The sequence below is a fragment of the Scomber scombrus genome, chromosome 12 (assembly GCF_963691925.1).
Source record: "Scomber scombrus chromosome 12, fScoSco1.1, whole genome shotgun sequence".
Lineage (NCBI taxonomy): Eukaryota > Metazoa > Chordata > Actinopteri > Scombriformes > Scombridae > Scomber > Scomber scombrus.
Genome location: NC_084981.1, coordinates 14842144 through 14865125, shown reverse-complemented (window position 1 = coordinate 14865125; position 22982 = coordinate 14842144). Strand labels below are relative to the sequence as shown.

The 22982-nt window shown below is 41.6% G+C and overlaps 1 protein-coding gene across 1 annotated transcript in view; it reads right to left on the bottom strand.

Moving 5' to 3' along the window:
- zgc:171482 (zinc finger protein) overlaps positions 1-22604 on the bottom strand; it is a 50091-nt gene extending 27487 nt beyond the window's left edge. The window contains exons 1-4 of the mRNA XM_062430961.1: positions 22494-22604; positions 17072-17164; positions 9340-9517; positions 119-376 (exon numbers count right to left, since the gene is read on the bottom strand). Coding sequence (XP_062286945.1) covers positions 119-376; positions 9340-9517; positions 17072-17164; positions 22494-22604 — 640 coding nt within the window. The remainder of the gene's footprint in view (positions 1-118; positions 377-9339; positions 9518-17071; positions 17165-22493) is intronic.
- Positions 22605-22982: the final 378 nt, after the last annotated feature.

Sequence of the window (22982 nt, the reverse complement as noted above, 5' to 3'; positions counted from 1 at the left end):
ACACTGCCACAGATCTTGAAAGTGATCTCCCCCTTCTCGTCTTTCATTGTACAAAGTCATAACACCTTTTCTACCCTTCACTCGTCACTTGTGTTGGGTGCAGGGCCAATACACTGACCTGTGCTCTCCGTGGCATCCAGACTGCCTGCTAGCTGCTCCACGAGGCGTGCTCGGGCTGCGTTCCTACGGTGTTTCTTGCCTTCGTAGTGCTGCTGGGCCATCAGCGGGTTGTTGAACCAGGCTCCACACAGGCAGCAGTACTTCCCGGCCTCTCTTCCGCCGTTTCCGCCCACCACAGCCATGGGCCAGGGCAGAGCAGGAGGAGCAGGGGGACACGCAGCGGGGTCTGTGGGCAGTGGGGTGGAAGGGGAGGAATCTGGGGGAGTAATTAGCAGATAGGAGGGAACAAGAAGGTGTGCAGAGCGGTGAGTGAAAAATTGCAGAGGGAAGATGAATGAAAGAGAGTAAGGGAGCTATACATGAATTCAAATGCAAATTACATTCGAGGGCAAAAATGATATGAGATGAAAATATTTTCATGAAATTACATTTTCATGTAAATCTAATCTATTCACATTCATACTCTTGTTCATTTGTCTTCTCACAGACAAAAACTCAAATACATGCTTACTCCCACAGTAACACATGCACATTTGAAAGCTCTAGGTTAAGATTGCACTGATTGAGACTGAGAGCAAAGAAAAGATTGCTGTAGGCTACATTTGCATAGATGGAAGAAATCAGGTCTCAGAGAGTACACTATGAGGCCATGAAGCAGTTATTACTCCACTACAATAATATGGTAGTATTACTCAACTACAATAATATGGTAAAAAAAAAAAAAAGCAAGAGCATAATACTTCTCTGAATTTATTTCTGCCAATCAGCATAACTGCAGATTTTTATTTAAAACTGGTAAAGCAAACCCCTCCAATGCTGAGTGCGAAAAGTTTTTATCTTATTTCATTGGTAAAGTAGAGTCCTCCAAAGCATCTGTTCCCATCCCAAACAACACATACTCTGATGTCCATCACCCACCACAGAGCACTTTAAATTACTTTTCTCCAGTGTCTTTCAGTCCAGTTGATGTATACCAACACATTTTTTTCTCAGTCATTGAATTTATTGCGCCCTGTTTGCTGTCAGTGTTTTATCTAACGGTTATGTCCTAGATCACTTCAAATCCGCCTTTGTACAACCTTTTTAAAAAAAACAAAAACAAAACCCTGGATACTGTCCCCCAAATTACTGACCATTTCAAGGCTACTTTTTATACAAAACCAATAATAAAAATATGTATCCAAGCAATTGCTTTTATCAGCAGAACACATAAACATAAAAATAAATAAAAAATCCGTCCAGCTTTCGCAAGCGTCATAGGACTGAGAAAGCCTTTCCCAGGGTGACTAATGACCTTTTACTGGCTGCCAATGATGGGATGTACTCAATCCTTGTTCTTCGAGACCTTAGTGCTGCCTTGGACACAGTCAATCACACCATTCACAGACAGGCTGAGGCACTTGGTGGAAATATCTGGAACGGCTTTAAAATGGTTCTTTTCATATCTGTTAAAGAGAAGGTCTTATTTCTCCACTTATAACCACGTCATCTTTTGCTCCTGTCAAGTATGGTGTGCCTCAGAGATCTGTTTTGGGACCAGTTTTATTCTCATTGTGCATGCTTCCCTAGGACATATTATCCATAGACCTCCATAAAAGGATAATACACTAATGGTTTGTTAAAAGTAAAAAAACAACAACAAAAATATGTGAAATAAAAATGTAATAAGATTAATATTCTGTGATGATCATAAGACAGTCAGTCATGAGAAAACAATTAATGACATGTTTAATTGTTTTGAAACAGTAAAAAAAGGTGCTAGAAGTCTTTAATTCATTTGTTGTTTATTTCATTATTTATGCTTAAAAATTAAGCTATAGTAGTATTAATCTGCAAAGTAGTTTTAATCTGCAAGCCTGAGATGGATTACTTTTGTCTCCACCCACATAACCAGAGGAAACCACAGTATTGCCCTCACTCTCACTGTGGAAACATCAGCCTATTACTCTCGTGATTATTTCTCCCTATTTTTAAGGGTGTAACATACCTGCCTGTTAGAGCCACTGATCCTGCTATGCGAGTTCACTACATGACTGCCTGTGTGATGTCAGACAATTTTCTGCAGCTTTACTCAAGCAAAACAGAGATCTTTGTAACTGGTTCCCAGAACATAGCAAAACAAATCTTGCCATCCGCCGGTTCGCTGTTGGAACACATCAAGCCTGTTGCAAAGAATCGTGGCATTTGGTTTGATAGTGACTTTAGCTTTGAGCAGCACACAACGAAACTTGTGCAGTCTTGTTGTTATCATCTTAGAAATATTTTCATAATACGACCTATTTTATTTTTCAAAGACACAGACCATTTTACAACCCTTCATCTCCTCGCGCCTCGGGTTATTGCAACTGCCTCAACCAAAAATCTATCAACAAGCCAGGCTTTTAACAAGATCCAAGAGTGCCTGTTTTAGAATTGATTTTAAGATCTGTTGACTTTTAAGGCTCCTCATGGCCTGTCACCATGCTATATATCTGTCACATACGAGCCAGTACGTTGCCTGAAATCCTTGGGCAGAGGTCTTTTATCTGTTCCCGGGGCGCGGCTGAAAACTAGAGGTGACAGAGCATTCGCAATCAGAGCCCTGGAGCAATGGAACGAGCTGCCTAAGGAAATCAGGTCAGCAGAATCAGTGACCTCTTTTAAATCTCTTCTTAAAACTTACTTTATCAGAGAGCTTTTCCTAAAATTGGTAGATTTTTACTGACAGCCCTTTTGCTGGCAACACCGTAATTGGTATTATATTTTTAAATTTTAATATTACTCTATCAGATATTGTTTTTATGATTTGCTTGTTTTGAAGTTGTTGTCTTGTGTGAAACACTTTGTAACATGGGTTTAGACAAGTGCTCTATAAAAAAATTATTATTATTATATTTATTGTTATCTGTGGAACAAAGATGAGAGTCATGAGGAGACCATCTTCATCTTTTTTTTACCTACTTCATCTTCTCTCATATTTTTTCTTCCCTTTCTTCCGTCTCCTCTCCATCTCCTCTGTGAGGGAATGGAGGGGGGAAAAGAGAGAAATGGCAGACTTCCAGGTGACCTGCTACTCATGACATGACACTGGTTGCCATGGTGATTGCCCATTAATAGCCAAGAGGCACTGACATGTCCACAGGACGCAGACGTGGCTCACGCAGTGAGGACTACGTACATGCGTGTTGCTCCACGTGTGTCTTGTGTGTGCGTGTGGGTATTTGGGTGGCATACTGAATGCATGATCCACGCTTGAGAGAATGTGTGAAAGCTTGTGTGTGCGTGTGTGAATGAAGATCCAGATTAGGTTGCCTGTATGTGTAAGGTGCAGTACTGTATGTGTACCAATGAAATCATTTCTGCTCAAACTGTTTATTTGAACACAGGGAGGGGGTGTTAGGTCCACAGCCAAATCATGTGAGAAAGCGTATTATGCCAGATGGCATGTCCACATGTGCCGATTCGCCATTTACAATGTGTCAATTACTCTAGAGTTATACCAACTATTACTACACACGCACAATAACACACGTTTAGACGTTTTATATCATGAACAAAAGCCCACTCACACACACTTATAAGCCTGTATGAGTCATATCACAAAAACCATCAGCTCACTGATAACATATGAAGAGCGTGCAATAGTTTTTGACCACTGACCATGAATGTGTGTTTTTTGTGTGTGTGTGTGCGTGCGCCTGTGTTGACTTGACTCTGTTGCCCTGTGAGTTGATTGGTTGCTCATACCTTGATGTGTCTTCGGGCTCTGTTCACATAGTTACTGTATCTATGGCTGTGTCCCTGCTCATCTCGCCAACCACACCCACTCACATTTCCTTCTCTTGTGTTTGCTTTCGCCACACTATCGTCTCACTTACAAACCAAAACCCTGCCACTCTTATACTATCCTTCTATCTCTTCTTTCTTCGCACACAAGGCCATCTTAAAATGTCTGGTGGAGCCCTCTTGTGTGTGTGTGTGTGTGTGTGTGTGTGTGTGTGTGTGTGTGTGTGTGTGTGTGTGTGTGTGTGTGTGTGTGTGTGTGTGTGTGTGTGTGTGTGTGTGTGTGTGTGTGTGTGTGTGTGTGTGTGTGTGTGTGTGTGTGTGTGTGTGTGTGTGTGTGTGTGTGCGCGTGTGCGCGTGCGCGCGTGCGCGTGTGCGTGCGTGCGTGAGTAAAGCTCCTGAGCCACGACAACTCCATGGAATAGCACGTGCTGAGCAGCAACAACGAAAGATGTATTTTTCTGCATCCCTTGTTTTACCGCCCTTTCTTTTCTCCCGACTGTGATTTCCGCACACTGGAGCAGAAGTAAATGTTTTTCACGGAGTAGGGCACAGGCAGTGTGTGTGAGAGTGTGTGTGCAGGAGGAGGAGGCAGGGGTTTAGAGTGTGTGGGGATGTGATGTGAGGGCACACAGGTACAGTCTCTGCTCTGCATCTCGAGGGCCTCCCCAACACACATGGTCCTTATTTTACTCTTCACTGTGCGGCAGGGGCAATTGTAGGTTCAGAATTTTAGGGGGGCTAAGCTCCTAATGAGAATGTGACATTCAATGCCCTGCAAGTGTTAAAAAAACCCCCAATATAGTTCATTGTTTCCCACAGAATTTTGAGAGACTATGGTGGATGGACCTCAATCCGACCCTTTAGGGAGGTCCGTGGGCATTTTCCCCCGGAAAATTAAGAGGTTATAACTATTTTAAAAAAGCACTTATTGGACTATTTAAACCAAACATATCTTTTTCTACATTTTTTCAAGTCTGCATTGTTTCTTCAAATGACTACACTGTCTTTGCTTATCAATAAAAGACTTGACTTCCAGGTGACTTAGAAGTGGATCAGGATCATAGTTGATTTATTGTACAGATGGAACATAAAAAAGATCACTCATTAAGCCTGCTTTTTTAAACTGAACCAACTAAGAAGCTTAATGCTGCTGCTGTGTTTAAAACAGCACGTCGGTGTTTCAGATTCAGAGTTTTGAGGCAGAGCTGTACGGTTGAGTGGAGGTTTGTGGGGAAGTGTATGTCTGCCATTGAACGTAACCGCTGTAAAACAATAAGAAAAAATGTTTTTTATACTGATTCACTGGCTTTCTTACTGCCAGTGCTCCCTCTATTCAATCACTGTCTAGCTCGCTTGTCCGAAGCGTCAGTCGATCCGGTGTTTCAGTTTAACTGGTGACCATGTTAAGTAGTGATTTTCTCACATTACAAGATATGTTACGAGAGCTAAATGTGTCTTCTGAGCACCATTTAACTTTAGCGTAACTTAAATAGTAAACACAGATGAGTATGTATTTAAAAAGGATTAAACTACTATAGGCTTTTAAGAGAACACCTATGTGAAAGTCACCATTTAACACGGTCACCAATGAAACTGAAACACCAGCTCTGTGACTACCTCTGTAGTCGCATACTGGCGGGGCAACTCTGTCCCCCTTTTCAGTGTCCGGACCTTTTACACAGAACAGCGAGGTGGAATAAAGTAATAACTGGAGAGCAGCGACGAGAAATGACAGCAAACTATAAAGGAGGCTAACGTTAACCTCTCGTCCTCTGCTCTGTCTCAGCGGGGGCGGAGCTGAGCCCTCTGTGTGCATCAGAGACAGAGACACAGGTGGATTATGTAGACTGTGGGCCGCCCCAGGCTGTATAATTAATGGGAAACACTGATAATTTATTCATTTTCAGGGGTGCTGAGATCAAATTTAGGGGTGCTAGAGCACCCCTAAAAAGGCTCTAAAAACACCCCTGCTGTGCGGTCTGTTTTTTGTGTATATTTTCTTGAGCATGTTTCTGTATGTTAGTTAGTGTCCATGTGCATGCATGCATCTGTCACCCTGCTTGCGTGTGTTTCTGATGATTGTGTGTGTTTCTGTGCCTGAGCATGCACAAGCCTGTCAGCTTGACTGTGCATCTACGGTGGACCGCTCATCTCAGAGTGATCATGAAGGCTACTTTTGACTTTAATCTCTCCTGAAATCCTCTTCTTCTCTCCCAGGTCACTATTCCCCTCTTCTTGTTCTTGTTCTCTTGTTTCTTTTCCTTCAGGTCCCACTGTCACAAAACAAGCGCAAATCCGCAGCAGCGGCTGTACAGAAGTGACACTTCTTCAAAGTAGGCCAAAGTTTAGCAAAAGTCACTCAGGGGCTTGATTCTAACACTCCATTTTGTAGCAATTGTGTGTTTATAGCTCTGTGAATTTCACTTTGAATCCAATTTGAATCACATTATGTAAAGCTCCCCTGGAGACGACTCACCAGCACTGACATTTAAAAAAAAAAACCAACTTAAACAAGCATGACAACAAAACAACAAAAGCAATTTGTGGATGTCTTCATTTGTTAAGGAGATTTAAAAAATAAAAATCATAATACTTTTATGAATGAAAGTCTGTGGGCTTCACCTTCAGAGTTTACCTCTTGGGCCTCTGGCATGTTAGTATTTCCAGAGTTTTTTTTCCTTTGATACCCAGTTGAGACTTTTTGACTGAAGCATGACTAAAGCTTTATAATTCCACTTCAGATAAAATAAAATATATGCTCTGAACTAAAAATAGCTCTCAGTTCAGTGGTATGCATAAAGTGGTTATATAGGTGTGTTCGAGCAGAGGTACATGAGATGTGTGACTAGGGATGAACATTTCCAATTAACTACAAGGAGTTTTGAACTGGTTATGAAACAGTTTCAATTTAATATGGATGCCTATTTATGACCTACATAGCAAAACAGACCATCAGCAAGAAGATTGATTGGTTTTATATAGTTATTCTAAATACAACCGGGTCAGATCGCCTGCAAAATCATGGTTGGTGCACAGAGAGAAGAAGAGCTTGCATTTACATTACATTCAATATTTGTTACATGAGGAAATACAAAGATGTTACTAGGAGGAATGGATGTTTGATAAAGGTAAAAGTAAAGTTAGACTTGTTGGATTCCCGACTCATTTTTAAAAAAGATAAAGAAAAAGAGCGTGAGAGCATTGGTGGTCAAACAAGCTAGAGCATGAATGAAGAGAACAACCAGCATTCTGTTAGGTAGAAAGGGACTGGACACTAGTAAGTGCCTTTACCAGTGCTTCACTGGGCTGTTATCATTGTGATTCGCCTCACGCTGCCATGCCGTCTCAAGCAGGTCGTCTGCTGTCACTGGTTCAGCATTCTGGCTGCAGCAAGTGTTTCTCATGGATGTATTGTAAGAGCTGTACACTGGACCAAACATGGCACCAATTCTGTCCTATAAGAATACTTGGCTGGAGCATATGCCAAAAAAAGTTTCTAGCTTCTGGGTTTGCTTTTGCATTATTCTCCCCACTGAATATGCACAGTAGTGTTTCCTCCACTGGCCCTATCATAAGTTCCTGCTTGGCATTACATTGTGATGATGCCACAGATTTTTAAATCGCTTTTTTCACCTCAAGGAAGGTGTTACATATATAAAATCTTCATGGATCAAATCTTCATGATAGACAGAGTCATAATTGACGTTGTCTACTGTTCGAGATGTCCTGTTAACAGTTTTACAGATGTCTCTTTTACAATGGTGGTCTATGGGGAAAATGCTTTTTGGGCCGCAGTGGGATTATTTGCTGTAATACCGCAAGTGACCACTGGGAAAAATCAGCTGATAGGCTGAGCAGTGGCGCCCTATCCAGCTCTTATTATACATCCATGGCATTTCTGTGGGCACTTCCTGGTTCTAGGGGAGACTCAATGTTTGCACCCCACAGAGGGCTCTTGTCAGCAGAGCGTGGCAAGAAATAAGTCTAACACACTTTAATGTTAAATGTTTAATTGTCTTGTTTTTTTGACTTGGTCTATGATTCATTTAGAAAAAAAGATTTTAGTAATTTGACACCCTGCCATGGGGGCCCATTAAGAGTCAATGCTAGTGGGTAATGGGGCCCTCAGCTTCCCCCTGTTGGTAGAAATGGTTGTGACCTGTCTACAGTTTGGAATGGTCCTTATTGATCAATGTGCATTTTGATATTTTGTTCCATTAATGTGCAGTGTACCGAATGCTGTGCCTTTAGTTCTGTGTGCAATGTTTCTCCCAGGGTGTGTTTATCCTAATTCACTGGCAGTGCTGTGTTGTAGGGTGGTAGGGTGCCCACTGTGCCTTTAAGGGGTTGACCTCTGTGGGTTTTTTTGCTTTTAGACATCCAGTTGTAGTCTTAATGAATTTGTATCTTCAAAAAAGACCAACTATCTGTCTGTGTGGTGAATATTCTCTTGCCTCTGACAGTGGACCAGACCAGGTTAACAAAGGTGGTTGCAGCCTTACACTGCCTTAAAATCTTTAATGAAGCTGGACGTTGTGCAGCTGTTTGGTGTGTTAATATAGTAATAAAATTTAGTTGTTAGAGGACATAAATTAGATCAGACTAGATGTGTTGGACATATCTAACAATTCAAACAAATGTGACCCATTTTTCCTTAATCAGAAGTGCTGCAGCTTTCAACAGTAAATAACCTGTGACATTATAGAATAAATATACGCCAATTACCAGTGAACCAATTTTCCCCACAATGGACTTCAGTTTGATAGGGTTTATATTAAATATGCAAACTTTATCGACGTGATGGAGTGATATGCATCGTTCACTGTGGCTAACGTTAGTCCAGCTGCTGGAAACAGCTGCTCAGCTGGAATAGTCCCACAGATGCACATATATTGTCATTAAACAGTAAGAGACTCCCACAAAAAAATCGACAGTACATTTTCTTCATGTACCTCGTCTCCTGCACTATCAGGTAATATATTTTAAATCAATTTAATTATTAACAGCGATTAATCGGTTAATCATTGACCTTGTCTATGTATAACACAGAGTATTACGATCAGTTTCATCACCTTGGTCTCTGCGTTCAAGCATCATAATTGGAATCCAATAGAGGTATTGATTTGTTGTAGCTGAAAGTGTTGATCACCAAAGCGCCAGTTTGATGTCAGAACAACGAGCGATTGGATCTGTCAAGCTTTCACTTTCAAGTCTGACCTGAAGACTCAGAATCATTTTATTACTCTTTTATCTCTGTTTCCTAAAACTGAAATGCCACTGGTTGACTTCTTTGATATATTGTGCTTCTATACACCTGCTTTGATCAGTCTGACATCAGTGCAGAAACAGCTACAAGCAAAGTAACATACATGACTTAAACACTACATGTTTGAATGTGTGAGATTTAGGTAACATCAAGCTTACATTAGGAGACAGGCAGGAGGTGAGAGATACCTGTGTTTGTAAGGCTGGTCATGGCTGTGGGTAGGTTGGTCGGCTCCCCCAGCACCAGACGGACTCTCTTGGCGTGAGTTTTGCCCTGGTAGTGGGACTGGGCCACAATGGCAGAGGTGAAAAACATGTTACACAAGGTACAGCACTTGTTCCTGTCCACCTCTGTCTCTGCACAGTCCTGCAGGAAAAGAGGAGGGAGAGGAGAAGAGTTAAGGAAGAGAAATGGATCGCAGGGGAAGGGAGGTGAAAAGGATAAGAGATGGGTGGAGGCGATGAAAGGAACGATGTGAAAAGAGAGGCAGGGAGAAGTGAAGGTGAGAAAAGTAGAGAAGACATGACAAATGGAAAGATATACACACACACACACACACACACACACACACACACACACACACACACACACACACACACACACACACACACACACACACACACACACACACAGAGTAATCAAATATTAATCTGTCTCTCTGGGCTGAGATTGTGGCTTGGCCCTTTCACCGCTGCTGGTTCATTACTAATGATGAGGGGAGTTGCTCCCCCCAGAGAGGGCACACAAACAAAAAGACCAACTGCCTGACTGACACAAGTGTACAAAACACACATTCTCTCAATATAGCAATATTCCTCCCTCTCTCAAGCTGTTCTCCGTTCGTCCCGGCCCATCAGTATGTTGAAATATCTAAAAATACTGTCTGAAACCAGAGCAGCATAACATGAAATGACGAGGGGTCATTAGAAATGTTCAGAAAACTAATTGTGGAATTGTGGCATTTGCCTGTACACTTTAATCTCATCAAGCGAAAAATATTTGAACATTGCATTTTGAAAATTGATTTCACTTATTGATACAGCAACTTCAACTGTATGTTGTTTTCGTTTTGTTTTTCTCATTTGTTGGACAAATAGCAGCACTACCACAGCTTAAGGCTGAAGCCAATGTGGAAGTAATTTTAAGTGCAGTAGATACTAACTCCAGTTGACTATCATTCAAAAAGCATCAACTTCTCTCTAGAAATACTAAGTCAGTCAATTTTTTCTGGGACACTGTGGCCTAAATCATGACATTTTTGCTCTATTAATGCAACTTAAAGACTTAATGTAGACTTTGATTTCTGCCACATGGGGGTTACAATGAATCAGACTATTGCTGCAATTGTTTTTGTAGGTTTCATGTTACTTGTTCACCTGCCTTGTTAGCACGTTTTAGGTAAAGGTAACACTCTGCACGACTTATTATAAGCGACAAATCTGGGCTTCAAAACCAGCACCAATGCAAAAACCAATGGGTGATGTTGCATCATGCTATGCACATCTTCATATTCAGTCTATGGCTCAAAACAAGGTCTGGTAATGGTTTTAGCAGTTTGGTGGGGGAAACCCTGTGTGGCCTGCATAGCGCCCTGACCTCAACAAACATCCAACACCTTTGAGATGAACTGACACACAAATGGAGCCAGACCTCACCACCCAACATCAAAGCCTGATGTTCTTGTGATTGGATGGAGGCAAATCTCTGCAGTCAGGCTTTAAAATCTAGTGGAAAGTCTTCCCTGAAGAGAGGAGGCTGTTATAGCAGCAGATTATAGCTCAAGGTTTTAAAAAGTAATGCTTAACAAAAATACTTTTTCAATACTTCACAACTTTCCCCTCCGATTTCTTTTCTCCTTCCCTCTGCTCACATTGAACTTCCACATTCTTACTGTCTGTTCATTTTAGCGTCTTTCATTCTTTCTTTCTTTCTTTCTTTCTTTCTTGCTGGCTTTCTTGCTTTCTTTCTTTTTACACCAGCACACTCTCTAGCCCAGGTGTTAAGTCAAGTCGGAGGGGAAAAACCTCAGTCGTGGGGAGAGAGGACAATAATAGAAAAGTGTCTGCAACACCATATCTGCGTGTGTGAGTGTGTCTTTGTGGATGTATGTGTGTGTGTCTTGTGTCAGCCCTGGTTAGCATCACAGTCAGTGGATGTGAGAGTTAAGGACACCTTTACCTCCCAGGCTTAGCTTTGTCTCTCAGCTGTCCCATCTTTCTTTTTTTCCCTCTCTCACTTACTTCTTCTCTTCCTTTTTTTCTCTTTGCCTTTCCTTCACTCTCAGCTTCTCTCTCTCTATCTATCTCTCTCTGCGTCCTCCCTCCCCCTCTGGGCACCAGTCTCAGTGACTCTGTGTGTTGTAGGATGAAATATTTATCTGTATTGGCAGGGCCTCGCTGCCACCTCTCCTCCTCCCCCTCTCCAGCCTTCCCTCCTGTCCTCCCCCGTGTCTGTCCCTGCTGTGATCCTGTTAAAGGCTTGCTCTGAACTACCGCCCCCCCACCCCCCAACTCCACCTCCATCTTCATCTCCAACTCACTTTCCTTCTCCTTCTCTGTTGGTACGGATCAAATTTATTTTGCCATGTTAGCGCTGTGGAGCATTGTCTCATGTTGCCAAAGGAAGATAATGTGTGTGCATATTTATTTGTGTGTAAAAACAGCTCATCTATATTTATCCCATGTTCTCTCTTCATGGTTGTATCATGGGAGCTGCAGTGCCCACGAGGACGAGTCTCACTTCTTCTTTTTTTTTTTATCTCTCCTCTCAGAAAAGTTTTTCCTCCTTTAACCCACCCATCCCCCACTTTTGCCTACATTTCTGGTCCCTTATTATCATCTCTCATTCCTCTTCCCCTCCTCTTTAATGTGTACTTTCTGCTCCTCCTCTCCTCCACGGTTCATCCTGTTGTTCTTTTTCTGCACTTCCCTCCTTGCTTACTTTGTCTACGTCTTCTCTCCCATGTGGCAACACTGCTGCTCACTCTACCGAAATCTTGTTGTACCGAGAGGAAGAAAATCAACCGCAATGAGGCAAGTGTCCCACTACTGTGTGTGTTTTTGGTTTTTTTTTGGCCGAGGACAAAAAGCCTGAGATGTTTCTCTGTCGCAGCCTGCAGTGGTTTCACCCGTCAAAACACACAGAAAAGTAGAAGAAGAACCCATAGACAGAGATGGGACGGAAACACACAAAAAAATAATCTACTTCAAAGAAGAAAAGGCAACGCAAATCCTATCTCACAATGACAGATGTTTCACCAGGGATTTAGTGACAGTGCGGGGAAAGTTTTAAACAATCTCAAGTGTGTGTGGATGACTGACATATGAATAATTGTCAGCTCATTACAACTGCCACTCTACTGAACTACTTTCAACAGTAAGCCGTGTCTCTGACTCACTGTTTTTCTCCTTTGGTTCGTCTCAGCTGAAAGTCATCAACCTCTCTGTTTCTTCATGTCAGATTTCTACCTGCGCTCATCTAAATATTCCTCTCTGTTTCGTTATTCACTGTCACACCTTGTCCACCTGTTGTAACTGGTCTGCAATTGACCTAATTGTCGTGTGTGTTCTGGTATTTGTGTGCACACATGCTTTATTCACGTCTGTTTATCCACGCCTGACAATGACGTCTGTATCTCTGAATATTTTGTGTTTGGGTGGTTTCATCCTCTTTATGCACCTAACAATAGACTCCTAATTAGCTGTGTTTATCTTCCTCTCCTTCTGTTTTGCTTTCTCTCTGCTCCTCCTTACTTCTTCCACCGCTCTGTGTTGAGGCGCTGTGGGAAACATTGCTAAATATACACATGAAGCAGCACAGGGAAACAGACGCTCTCATTTGGAGTTTGAACAAGCTCTGAAAGTGTAAATTGAAAGGAGCTACAGTGCAAATATAGCATTAGAGGAAAATAAAAGGCAACAGGAGGGAAAAAAAAAAGTTCTTTTCAAAAATCTCCTGCCCTTTTGCGCAGGTAGAAATGAGCAGACTGAGAGAGACGTAAATAAAGAGCAGGGTGGAGAATAGGGGAGAAAAATAGATCAGGCCCCCTCCCCTTTCATCTAGAAGCACCTTCACGACCTACTTTCTCTACATTGGTTCTGTGACAAACAATCTCACCTCCGCATACAAACATAAACAGACACACAAAGCTCGAGGCATGGCATTTTATACTGGGTAGAAGCTGGCATTTCAAAATCCCTTTCTGCCATTCCCATTGGACTGCACCATGTCAATCAGTGCAAGAACAGAGGGGATAAAACAGTCAGATGAAGTGCAGAGACGAGATGTGAAAAAAACTTCCCCTCGGAGAAAAAAAAGATGAAATAGATGAAAGGAGAAAAGTTCATCCCAAATTGAAAGGTGAAGAATTTCATCTCTCGAGAACCGTTCATCTTACATCAATTTTCCAGCATTGTCAGATAATCAATGTCACATCTCTGTGTGAAAGGTTATGAACAAAGTACTAACTGCGGTGCTCACAGTATGCTACAGTATGGTGGATGAAGAGTGAGCATTTGCACGCTATCTGTGCATGTGTGTATTTAGTGTCCCATATGAGGTTAAAGCCAGGAGGGGTTGAGTCATGTCTTACTCACTTAAGGAGACCGATGGAGACGCAGGTGTTTATATTTCCACAGTACGTGTGATTGTGTTTGTGTGTGTGTGTGTGTGTGTGTGTGTGTGTGCGTGTGTTTGTAAACCCATGTGAACCGTGACATGCTAACTTCATGAGAGTATGCAGAGTGGTGCACCTACATCACCCTTTTACATCTTATTGTCCAGCTTGTGTTATGAAACCATGTTCCACAAGCAGGTGCCCAGCAGCTGTCTCACAATATGACATGATTTGCATTTTTTTTTTTATTAAATCCATGTGCTTCCCGTTTTCAGTTTGGTGGAGTTTTGTTGTGACATTTGCACATTTTACCTCTTCAAAAATGTTGAATACTTGATTTCTCTCTTTTCTTTTACAACAGACTTTTGTGGTCTCATTTTTGTTCCCTGGGTCAAACAATGGATCTAGATTTTCCAGAATGGTTCTCAAACTTCCATATTGTATAATATAGCTATGCAAAGGGACTGACATACACTATGTGGACAAAATAGGGACATCTGCCTACAGGCAGCCTTTGCAACATGCCATTCTAAATCCATAGGCATTAATATGGAATTGATCCCCGCTTTGCACCTATAACAGTTTCCATTCTTCTGGGAAGGTGTTCCACAAGATTTTAGAGTCTGTGTTTGGGAATTCTTTACCGATTCATCCAGAAGAGCATTTGTGAGGTCAGGCACTGATGTTGGATGAGAAGGCCTGGCTCACAATCTCTGTTCTAGTTCATCCCAAAGGTGTTCAATGGAGTTGACGTCCGGGCTCTGTGTGGGCCAGTTGAGTTCTTCCACTCCAAACTCACCCAACCATGTCTTAATGGACTTTGCTTTGTACACTGGGGCGCAGTCATGCTGGAACAGAAAAGGGCTCTCCCCAAACTGTTCCCACAAAGTTGGAAGAATAGAATCGTCCAAAATGTCTTGGTATGCTACTGTAAAGCATTAAGATTTCCCTTCACTGGAACAAAGGGGCCTAGCCCAATGCCTGAACAACAACACCATACCATTATACCTCCTCCACCAAACTTTACAGTTGGCACAATTTAGTCAGGCAGGTAACGTTTTCCTGGCATCTGACAAACCCAGACTCGTCCATCAGACTGCCTGACAGAGAAGAGTGATTTGTCACTACACAGAAGACGTTTCCACTGCTCCAGAGTCCAGTCGCAGTGTGCTTTTCACCACTCCAACTGAGGCTTGGCATTGTGCTTGGTGATGTAAGGCTTGCATGCAGCTGCTCAGCCATGGAAACTCATTCTATGAAGCTCCCGGTACACCGTTTTTGTGTTGAAGTTAATGCCAGAGGAAGTTTGGAACTCTGCAGTTATTGAGACAACTTTTTGACTCAATAGCTGGTGATTTTTGTACACGCTATGCACCTCAGCACTCATTGATCCCAGTCTGTGACTTTATGTTGTCACAGTTGCTGTTCCCAAACACTTCCACTTTCTATATTACCACTTGCAGTTGGAATATCTAGCAGGGAAAACATTTTACAAACTGACTTATTGCAAAGGTGGCATCCTATGACAATACCACATTTGAATTCACTGAGCTCAGAATGACCCATTCTTTCACAAATGTTTGTAAATGCAGAATGCATGGCTTGGTGCTTGATTTTATACACCTGCGGCAATGGATCTGAACAAAACACCTGAATTCAATGATTAAGAGGTGTGTCCCAATACTTTTGTCCATATAGTGTATAATATACATGAGGAAGTAATGCTAAGGATGTAGCATTGAGGGACACTTCATCTCATGGAACTGAGAGGGTACCAATCCATCCATGAACATAAGGAATATTTGGTTAGTCAAATTTGAAAAGATCAAGTGGTATGTGGTCTCAAACAGGTGCTGGTTAATGATAGGTGTCATGTGACATACAGACAGCTCCAACCACACATTGTTGAACTAGCTCTTTCATTTTAAATGATTAAAAATACCTGTGTTTAAGCTTTTGCCTTGCTGGATTTAACTGACAGAAAGGCACAATGGACGAAACAAACAAACTTAAATCTTTCTCAAGCCCCAAATATACTAATAACATTTCTCAGGGTTTTTTAACTTTGCATTGCTCATTTGTCAGGTGCAACCTGAAATCACTTAGATTACCTTAGTGCCTTAATTTTTTTTTCTTGTCCCAGGACAGACGGTAATTTTCATGCCAGGGTAATTGGTCCTAAACTGCAGCATAAGGTCTTGGGTCTAGTACCACATATTTTTGGAGATGCTCCATCTCTCCCCTCTTCTCTCTCAAGCTATCCTCTCTTTCCCTCCTCTACCTTCCCTCTCTCTTTCTGGCAAAGCTAGATTTGTCAGTTAGTTTGATAAGATTTAATTTTCCACCAGCTGTGTCCTCAAAATGTGTACTGTATGTATTGTGTGCGTATGCATGTGCGTGTGTGTGTGTGTGTGTGTGTGTGTATTGTGCCATGTGGGACTTATGGGCTTGCAGGATAAATGGGGCACACAATGTACTATGGTAAAGTGCCTTTTTCACAATAGTCCATTACGTTCACACTTCTCTTTCCATTTCCGTCTGTAACTTACTGTTATTTCATTGGCACCTCTCTCTCTCACGCTCTCATGCTCTCACTCGCTCACCACAAACACACACACAAACAGACTTTAACACACAAAACCCCACAAAGTCATAATTAAATCAACAGAAAAATAGCAGCACAGGTCGAAGCCCAACAGTTCACAGCTGATGCAAAAGCAACCTCAGCATTTGCTACAATTGCAGAGCAGAAGCCACAAAAATAACAGACATTGGTAATGCCCTGACCTCTCTAGCCATGGCCTGCAGTAGTCAGATATAGAGCTACTTGGCGGTGTGTGCCTCCGCTAAACCTTCCCAGAAACACCAGAGCAAAGGCACAACCTCTCTTGGGAGACTTTAAGCACACAGACACACACAAATACACACAGAAGATCAAATAAATATTCCCATGAGCACTTGGCTGCCACGGCCAAGCCTGAAAGTGGACAGGGCTAGTAGAGGATTATACTGAAGAAAGTAAACTCTGCTTTTTTGTTGTTGACATACGGTCAAGGACGTAAAGACATGCTGCACATACACAAGTGTTAGCATGCAAATATTTGTCCTTCCACAAGCGTACTAACTGGTATTATACATGTGGAAATCCCAATTTGGAGAAAGAACATTCATTCACTCATTAACATGCAATACAGACACACACACACACACACACACACACACACACACACACACACACACACACACACACACACACACACACACACACACACACACACACACACACACACACGGTATGAACATACTGGGTTATCTGGCCTCAGTCTCTTGGAAGGTGGTCCTCCATCTTCAGGGTGAAGCATGTAGAACAGACGCACCTTGTTGGCATGTTTCTTACTCTGGCAGAGAGACATAAAGGGAGAAAGAGTGTCAGTCAGTGAACTGAGTTTTATTTTATCAAGTGAGCCAAGTGGGAAAAAAATCAATGACTGTCACTCCACCTTGGCAACTCCCTCACAGCTTTTATCTCTGTTTCAGCTGATGATGCTAACAGACATTTTGCCCCTGGCTAGGTGACTAATGACCCAGGCCAGCCTCAGCTTTCTGGGTAAGATGTTGGGTACGGGAGGGTGAATAAGATGAATGCTGTAACTATAAAGATCAAGGAAGTGAGGGAATGTTTTGTAAGGCTCACATTTAGGATTGCAACTAAGAAATATTTCCTTGATTAATCAGTTAATTGTCTGGTCTATGAAATGTCAAAAAATAGTGAGAAATGCCTGTTATAATTTTAGGGAGTCAAAGGTTAAGTCTTCAAATGTTTTTGTTTGATCACAGCCTAGAAAACAAAGATATTCAGTTTAGCATCAAATATGACAAAGAAAATCATGAAATTGTCAGGTTTTAGAAGTTGAAACCACCAATTTCTTTTTCCATTTTTGCTTGATCATCAGATTAGTTGCTGATTTATTTTCTATCGATGAACTACTTGATTAATTAACTAATTGTTACAGCTCTACTCAGATCACATTAAAATTAATATTTAAAGATGAAATATCAAATTATTAATTAATAGAATATAAGCCAAAAAAAGCAAATGTATTGTATTGTATTTTAGCCCCGCCTCAGTGTGTGTATTTTTCTCTGTCTGTTGGAGGGCTTCCTACTCAAGACTCTAAACTATAATAAGCAGAACTTTACAGTAGGTTTTATAGGAAAGGACAGTGAGCTGTACTTGAAGCTGCTAACTGTCACTTTAATGCAGAACAATGAAAATCACTGGACATACACTGCAGGAGAGAGATAAGTGCATGCGAATGTGTGAAGACGGCTGCGTGTGATTGTGTACAAGGTTGACACAGCTATCTTGCTCTATACATATAATTTTATTGGCATGCTCTGACCTTCACTCCTTCCTACTATATAACATCTATTATTATCTATAAACTCCACCAAATGTGCAATTTTCCAGGAGCGAGTGTTGACGCTGTGACAGACACTGTATCTTTACTGTCACATCTGCAGTCAAATACACATTATTGTAAGACAGAGTGCCAGCGCATGAGGCAAGGCTGTGATTATAAGAAGTACTGAGGGAGAAATAAGTGCATTGGATTGATGAGGAATGGATATGATTCAATTAAAATGACAGACTGCTTATTAGATGTCTTGAAATGACTCGATCCAGAGCTGGAATTCCCTTTGAGGGAATCACTTAACAGTTTAATCGTGTGTTTTTTGGAATTATTTTCTGTAGATGGGAATATGCAAAGTGTATATCATAGTCAAACAGCACACACAGAAACTGAACAGGAGACTCTGACACGACACTGTACTTGCTGCTCCAGTGCTTCGATTGGATCCTCTGCCCCCAGGACAAGACCCCCCCCCCCCCCCCCCCCCCAACTCCCCCTCTGTTACCTCACATGCCTCCTCACTTGTCAGACTCCTTTAATGCATTTTGTCAGACCTTGTGTGTGTGTGTGTGTATGTTAGTGTGTGTGTTTGCTTGCCTGAGTGTATGCTTGTGTTTATAGGTGTATAAATGGTCATGTAGTTGATGGCTCTGGGATACGGGCTAAAAGCGAGACCTAGTGTCACCATGGTTACCACACACAGACCCTCAGTGCTCACCCAACTCTAATGGACTATGCTTGTTTGTCCGTCTCTTCTTCCTCTTGTTTTCTTGTCAGTAAAATCAAGTTGGAGGAGACAGACAGGACAGGGGACAACTATATAAAAAAGTATCCGCCACACCTTCCCAGTGTGTTTACAGGCTGTATCTCACTCTCACACTCAGATTAACATTCTTAACACTACGCAGATTGAGACTGAGATAGCTCTTTGTGTCAGATTAGATGATCACTGTATCACATCTTGCCGTGATGTAGCTGAGAGACATAGCAGACTTATTTTTGGACAAATTTTAGCCACACTCAAGGGTGATGTGAATGGTTGAGTCAAATAGTTACAGGTTCACTTTGACGAAAATAAAACATCAGTCCTCTTTCTTTTTTTCTTTTTTTTTTTACAATTGTGTTTTGTTGTGCAGTGCTTGTCTTTTTGTCAGGATGTCACAAGACGTCCCAGATGCTCTGCTGGCAGTTCTCAACTATAAGACACCAGTAGAGCTGCAATAATAAGTCTATTAATCGACTAGTTGCCAGCTATTAAATAATCAGCAACTATTTTGATTATCAATGATTGAGTAATTTTTTAAGAAAAATAATTCCAAATTCTCTGATTTCAGCTTCTTAAATTTGAATAATTTTTGGTTTCTTTAGTCTTCTATGACAGTAAACTTTTATATCTTTGACTTGTGGAAACAGTGACTGACATTTTTCACAATTTTCTGACATTTTATGGACCAAACAACAAATCGATAAATTGTCGACAGATTAATTGATAATGAACATAATTGTTAGTCGGAGCTTGGCGCTCATTTTTGTTCCTAAAGCCATGCTGGGTTGGGTTACTGGGTTTATATTGTGTAGCCTTAATTGGGTATAAGAGGCATGGGTGAAACTGAAGAGGGTGCAATTCCTCTGACCTTAAATTTAGTCATTTCAGGCACATTTTTGACGCAACGATATCCCACCTTATGGGCCAGTTGTACCATCTGGATCTCCAACTCTTTAAGAATGGCTGGATGTAGAATTAATACCTGTTGCACCATCTGCTGAGTTGTGCTGAGACTAAATCTTATGCCAAGTGAAAAGTCTTGACTAGTTTGCAACACACTCCAGCTTTCATAGTTATTTCATTGTGCAGTTCCCACGGTACTCCCTGGGCAGAAGAGCGTCCAGCTGGGCCTGAAGGAGCAGCGTAACCCAGCAATAAAACTCGAGATTTGAATTCAAGTTAACTCAGTGTAGATAATTTAACCTTTGCTGAACTGAGCAGTGGTCCTTTGGCTTCCTGGGAACCATCATCAGCGAGTACATCATGTGGAAACTAAACATCAGCAGCCTCACCAAGAAGGCTCAGTAGAGGATGTATTACCTGGGGCAGCTGAAGAAATTTACACTTTGCACTTCTACACTGCCATCATTGAATCCATTCTCACCTAATCCATCACCATCTGGTGTATAATTCGCTGTGGTGAAAAGTTTATCAGAAGCAATCTGCCATCCCTTCAGGGCCTGAATGCCTCCAGGATGCTGAAGCATGCAGGAAAGAACATGGCTGACCCCTCTCATGCCAGACATAAACTTTTTGAAATGCTCCCTTCCAGCAAGAGGCTGAGGTCTATCGAGACCAAACCTCATGCCACAAGAATAGTTTCTTCCTGACTGCAGCTGGCCTCATCAATAAGGCCCGAGACCCCCAATGACGAGGACTCTATCCCCCCTACCCCACCAACCACCAGAATATAAGATGTCGCACACACCACAATTTCTCATTTGCACCTCAGTGATCTCTGATCCTAAATAGTGCATTACATTAATGAAATGTATTACTATTATAAATAGTGCATACTGCATATACTGTTTACTAATATCCTATACATTCATTAATTTCTCTTCTATTTAATATTTAAAATGTAATCTGAAGCTATCACCAGAATATATTCTATATTTTATATTTTACATTTTCTTATCTTATAACTTCTTCTTTATTTCTATTATTTAGGACCTCTTAATTTTGTTTGTATTTTTGACCATTACGCACCATAGCAACACCAAAATCACATTTTATTTGTCACATGCACAATCGTACAATGCCAGTGAGAAATGCCTTATGTACCTGTTCTGGCTCAGTTAACAGTAAAGAAAAAACAGTCATTTAAAAGAGTGATTAAAATTAGACACAGTACACCAAGTCAAATTCTCCGTTTGTAGTCTGATAACCTACTTGGGAATGAAGCTAATATTGATTCTGATTCGGTCATTTTTAATTAATTTCTTGGCACTAGTAAATGTAAATGTGTAACCATAGAAATGTGAATGCAACTATCACTGTGATAGAATGCGTCAGGGTGGACATGCAATGTCTATGCTGGCCGTAACTGCGCCTAAATGTAGTTTTAGATGGTGCAACAGGTGTAAATATTTATCACCAGGCTGGACATAGCCATGCCCAGTGTAAGGCTCACACCCAACTTTTTACATCCAGCTGGTGAAACTGGCCCCAGAGGCTTTGGTGCTGACCAAAGAAGCACTTATATTGACCATAAAAAGTCACCTGTCGGTCACTCGGATTGACCAAAGTGTGCCTTTGGTCATTTGTGTAAAAAGAAGCATGAGTTTCCCATTAGAGCACAGATATATCCTTTTTGAATAAGGCTTCAAGAAAGGGCACCACAGTAATCTGATCAGGTCTCTTTTACAACCTCTGCATTTTTTGCACTCCTCAATGATCTCTTCAGTCTGTGGTTGTGAATTACTCTGTGAATGAAATGTGCTCCACAAATAAAGTTGCCCTGCTTTGCCCTGGCTCCTGTCCTCATGGTCTCTATAATCTAACATTAAAAACCCTCCTTCCTTGTTTCATTTCTTTGTCTCCTAGATCCACTGACTTCTTCAGAGACCTTTGTTTGTTAAGGGTGACACTAAGGAAACAAAATGACTCAGCTCGCCCATTTGTCTGCACAACTCAAGACTGTGTGTTTTTGTCTGACTTGGGTTGGGACAGAAATAGATTGCTGTTAAGTGAATGAGGTTGGTACACATGCATGCAGACACATACACACTGTCGTTGTCCCTGCTTAATTCTCTCCAGATAAGGGCCTTGTCCACATTAGTGTACTTGTTAATCCCAATTGCGCCTTGTAATCAAGGATGACCTCAATGCAGTACACACACAGAAGCGCACATGCATATGTGCATGTGCACACACACACTCACTTGCGCATGCATCCCAGTTAAATAATGCACAGGGCTGATGGCCATTCATTAAATCACTCTGAGGGAGTCTGCTGAGAGGACTATATTAAAACAAAAAGTGTGTGTTTGTTTTTCTGCGAGTCCCTGGCATAACCGTGCTGCATTAAGTCTATGTATAATGGATGAGCACTGTTTTGAACGGCACAAGCACAAATTGATACAAATAAGCATAATGCAAAGTGTACAGTGTAGAAATTTCCCTGTCAAAGCAGTGATCGTAGCATTTTTTTGTTTTATGCGTAGATTCCTCAGTGTGTTTCTTCACTTCGTGTGTGTATGTTTAGTCCTGACAAAAAGAGGAAGAGGAAAAAAATTCCTCCAAATTGGGAGGAGACGTACTCACCTCATAGTGTGCGGTGCGCTGGGACTCGGAGATGAGCTGGGCATTGCAGATGTTACAATAGCTCTCTGTGAACAAGCCTCCATCCACGACGCCCGCAGACTTCATCTTCATCTGAGACTACACAAACACAAACACACACACACACCCAAACATACGCAAATATGAATATGATTAAAATGCAGAGTGGAATAAAATGTCAGTGAACCTTACAGTTTGTGTTAGAGGTGCATGAGCATGCATGTGTCTCATCTTAATTCAGAAATGGTTTTCCTTTAGAACGACAGACTCATCATGACAGCTCAGCCCAAAATATGTTGATCCTAAGTCAGAACATCCTCTCGTGGATGATTTTGGCTCCAGTCTCAGAAACAATGGCCTGAGGCTCTGGCTTGAGTTTTTGCATTTCATTTAGCATTAAACTTTTTATGAATCATTAAGAAACACTTATCATTCTCCCCTAAACTTTCTAACTAAAAGACTCCCTTGTTT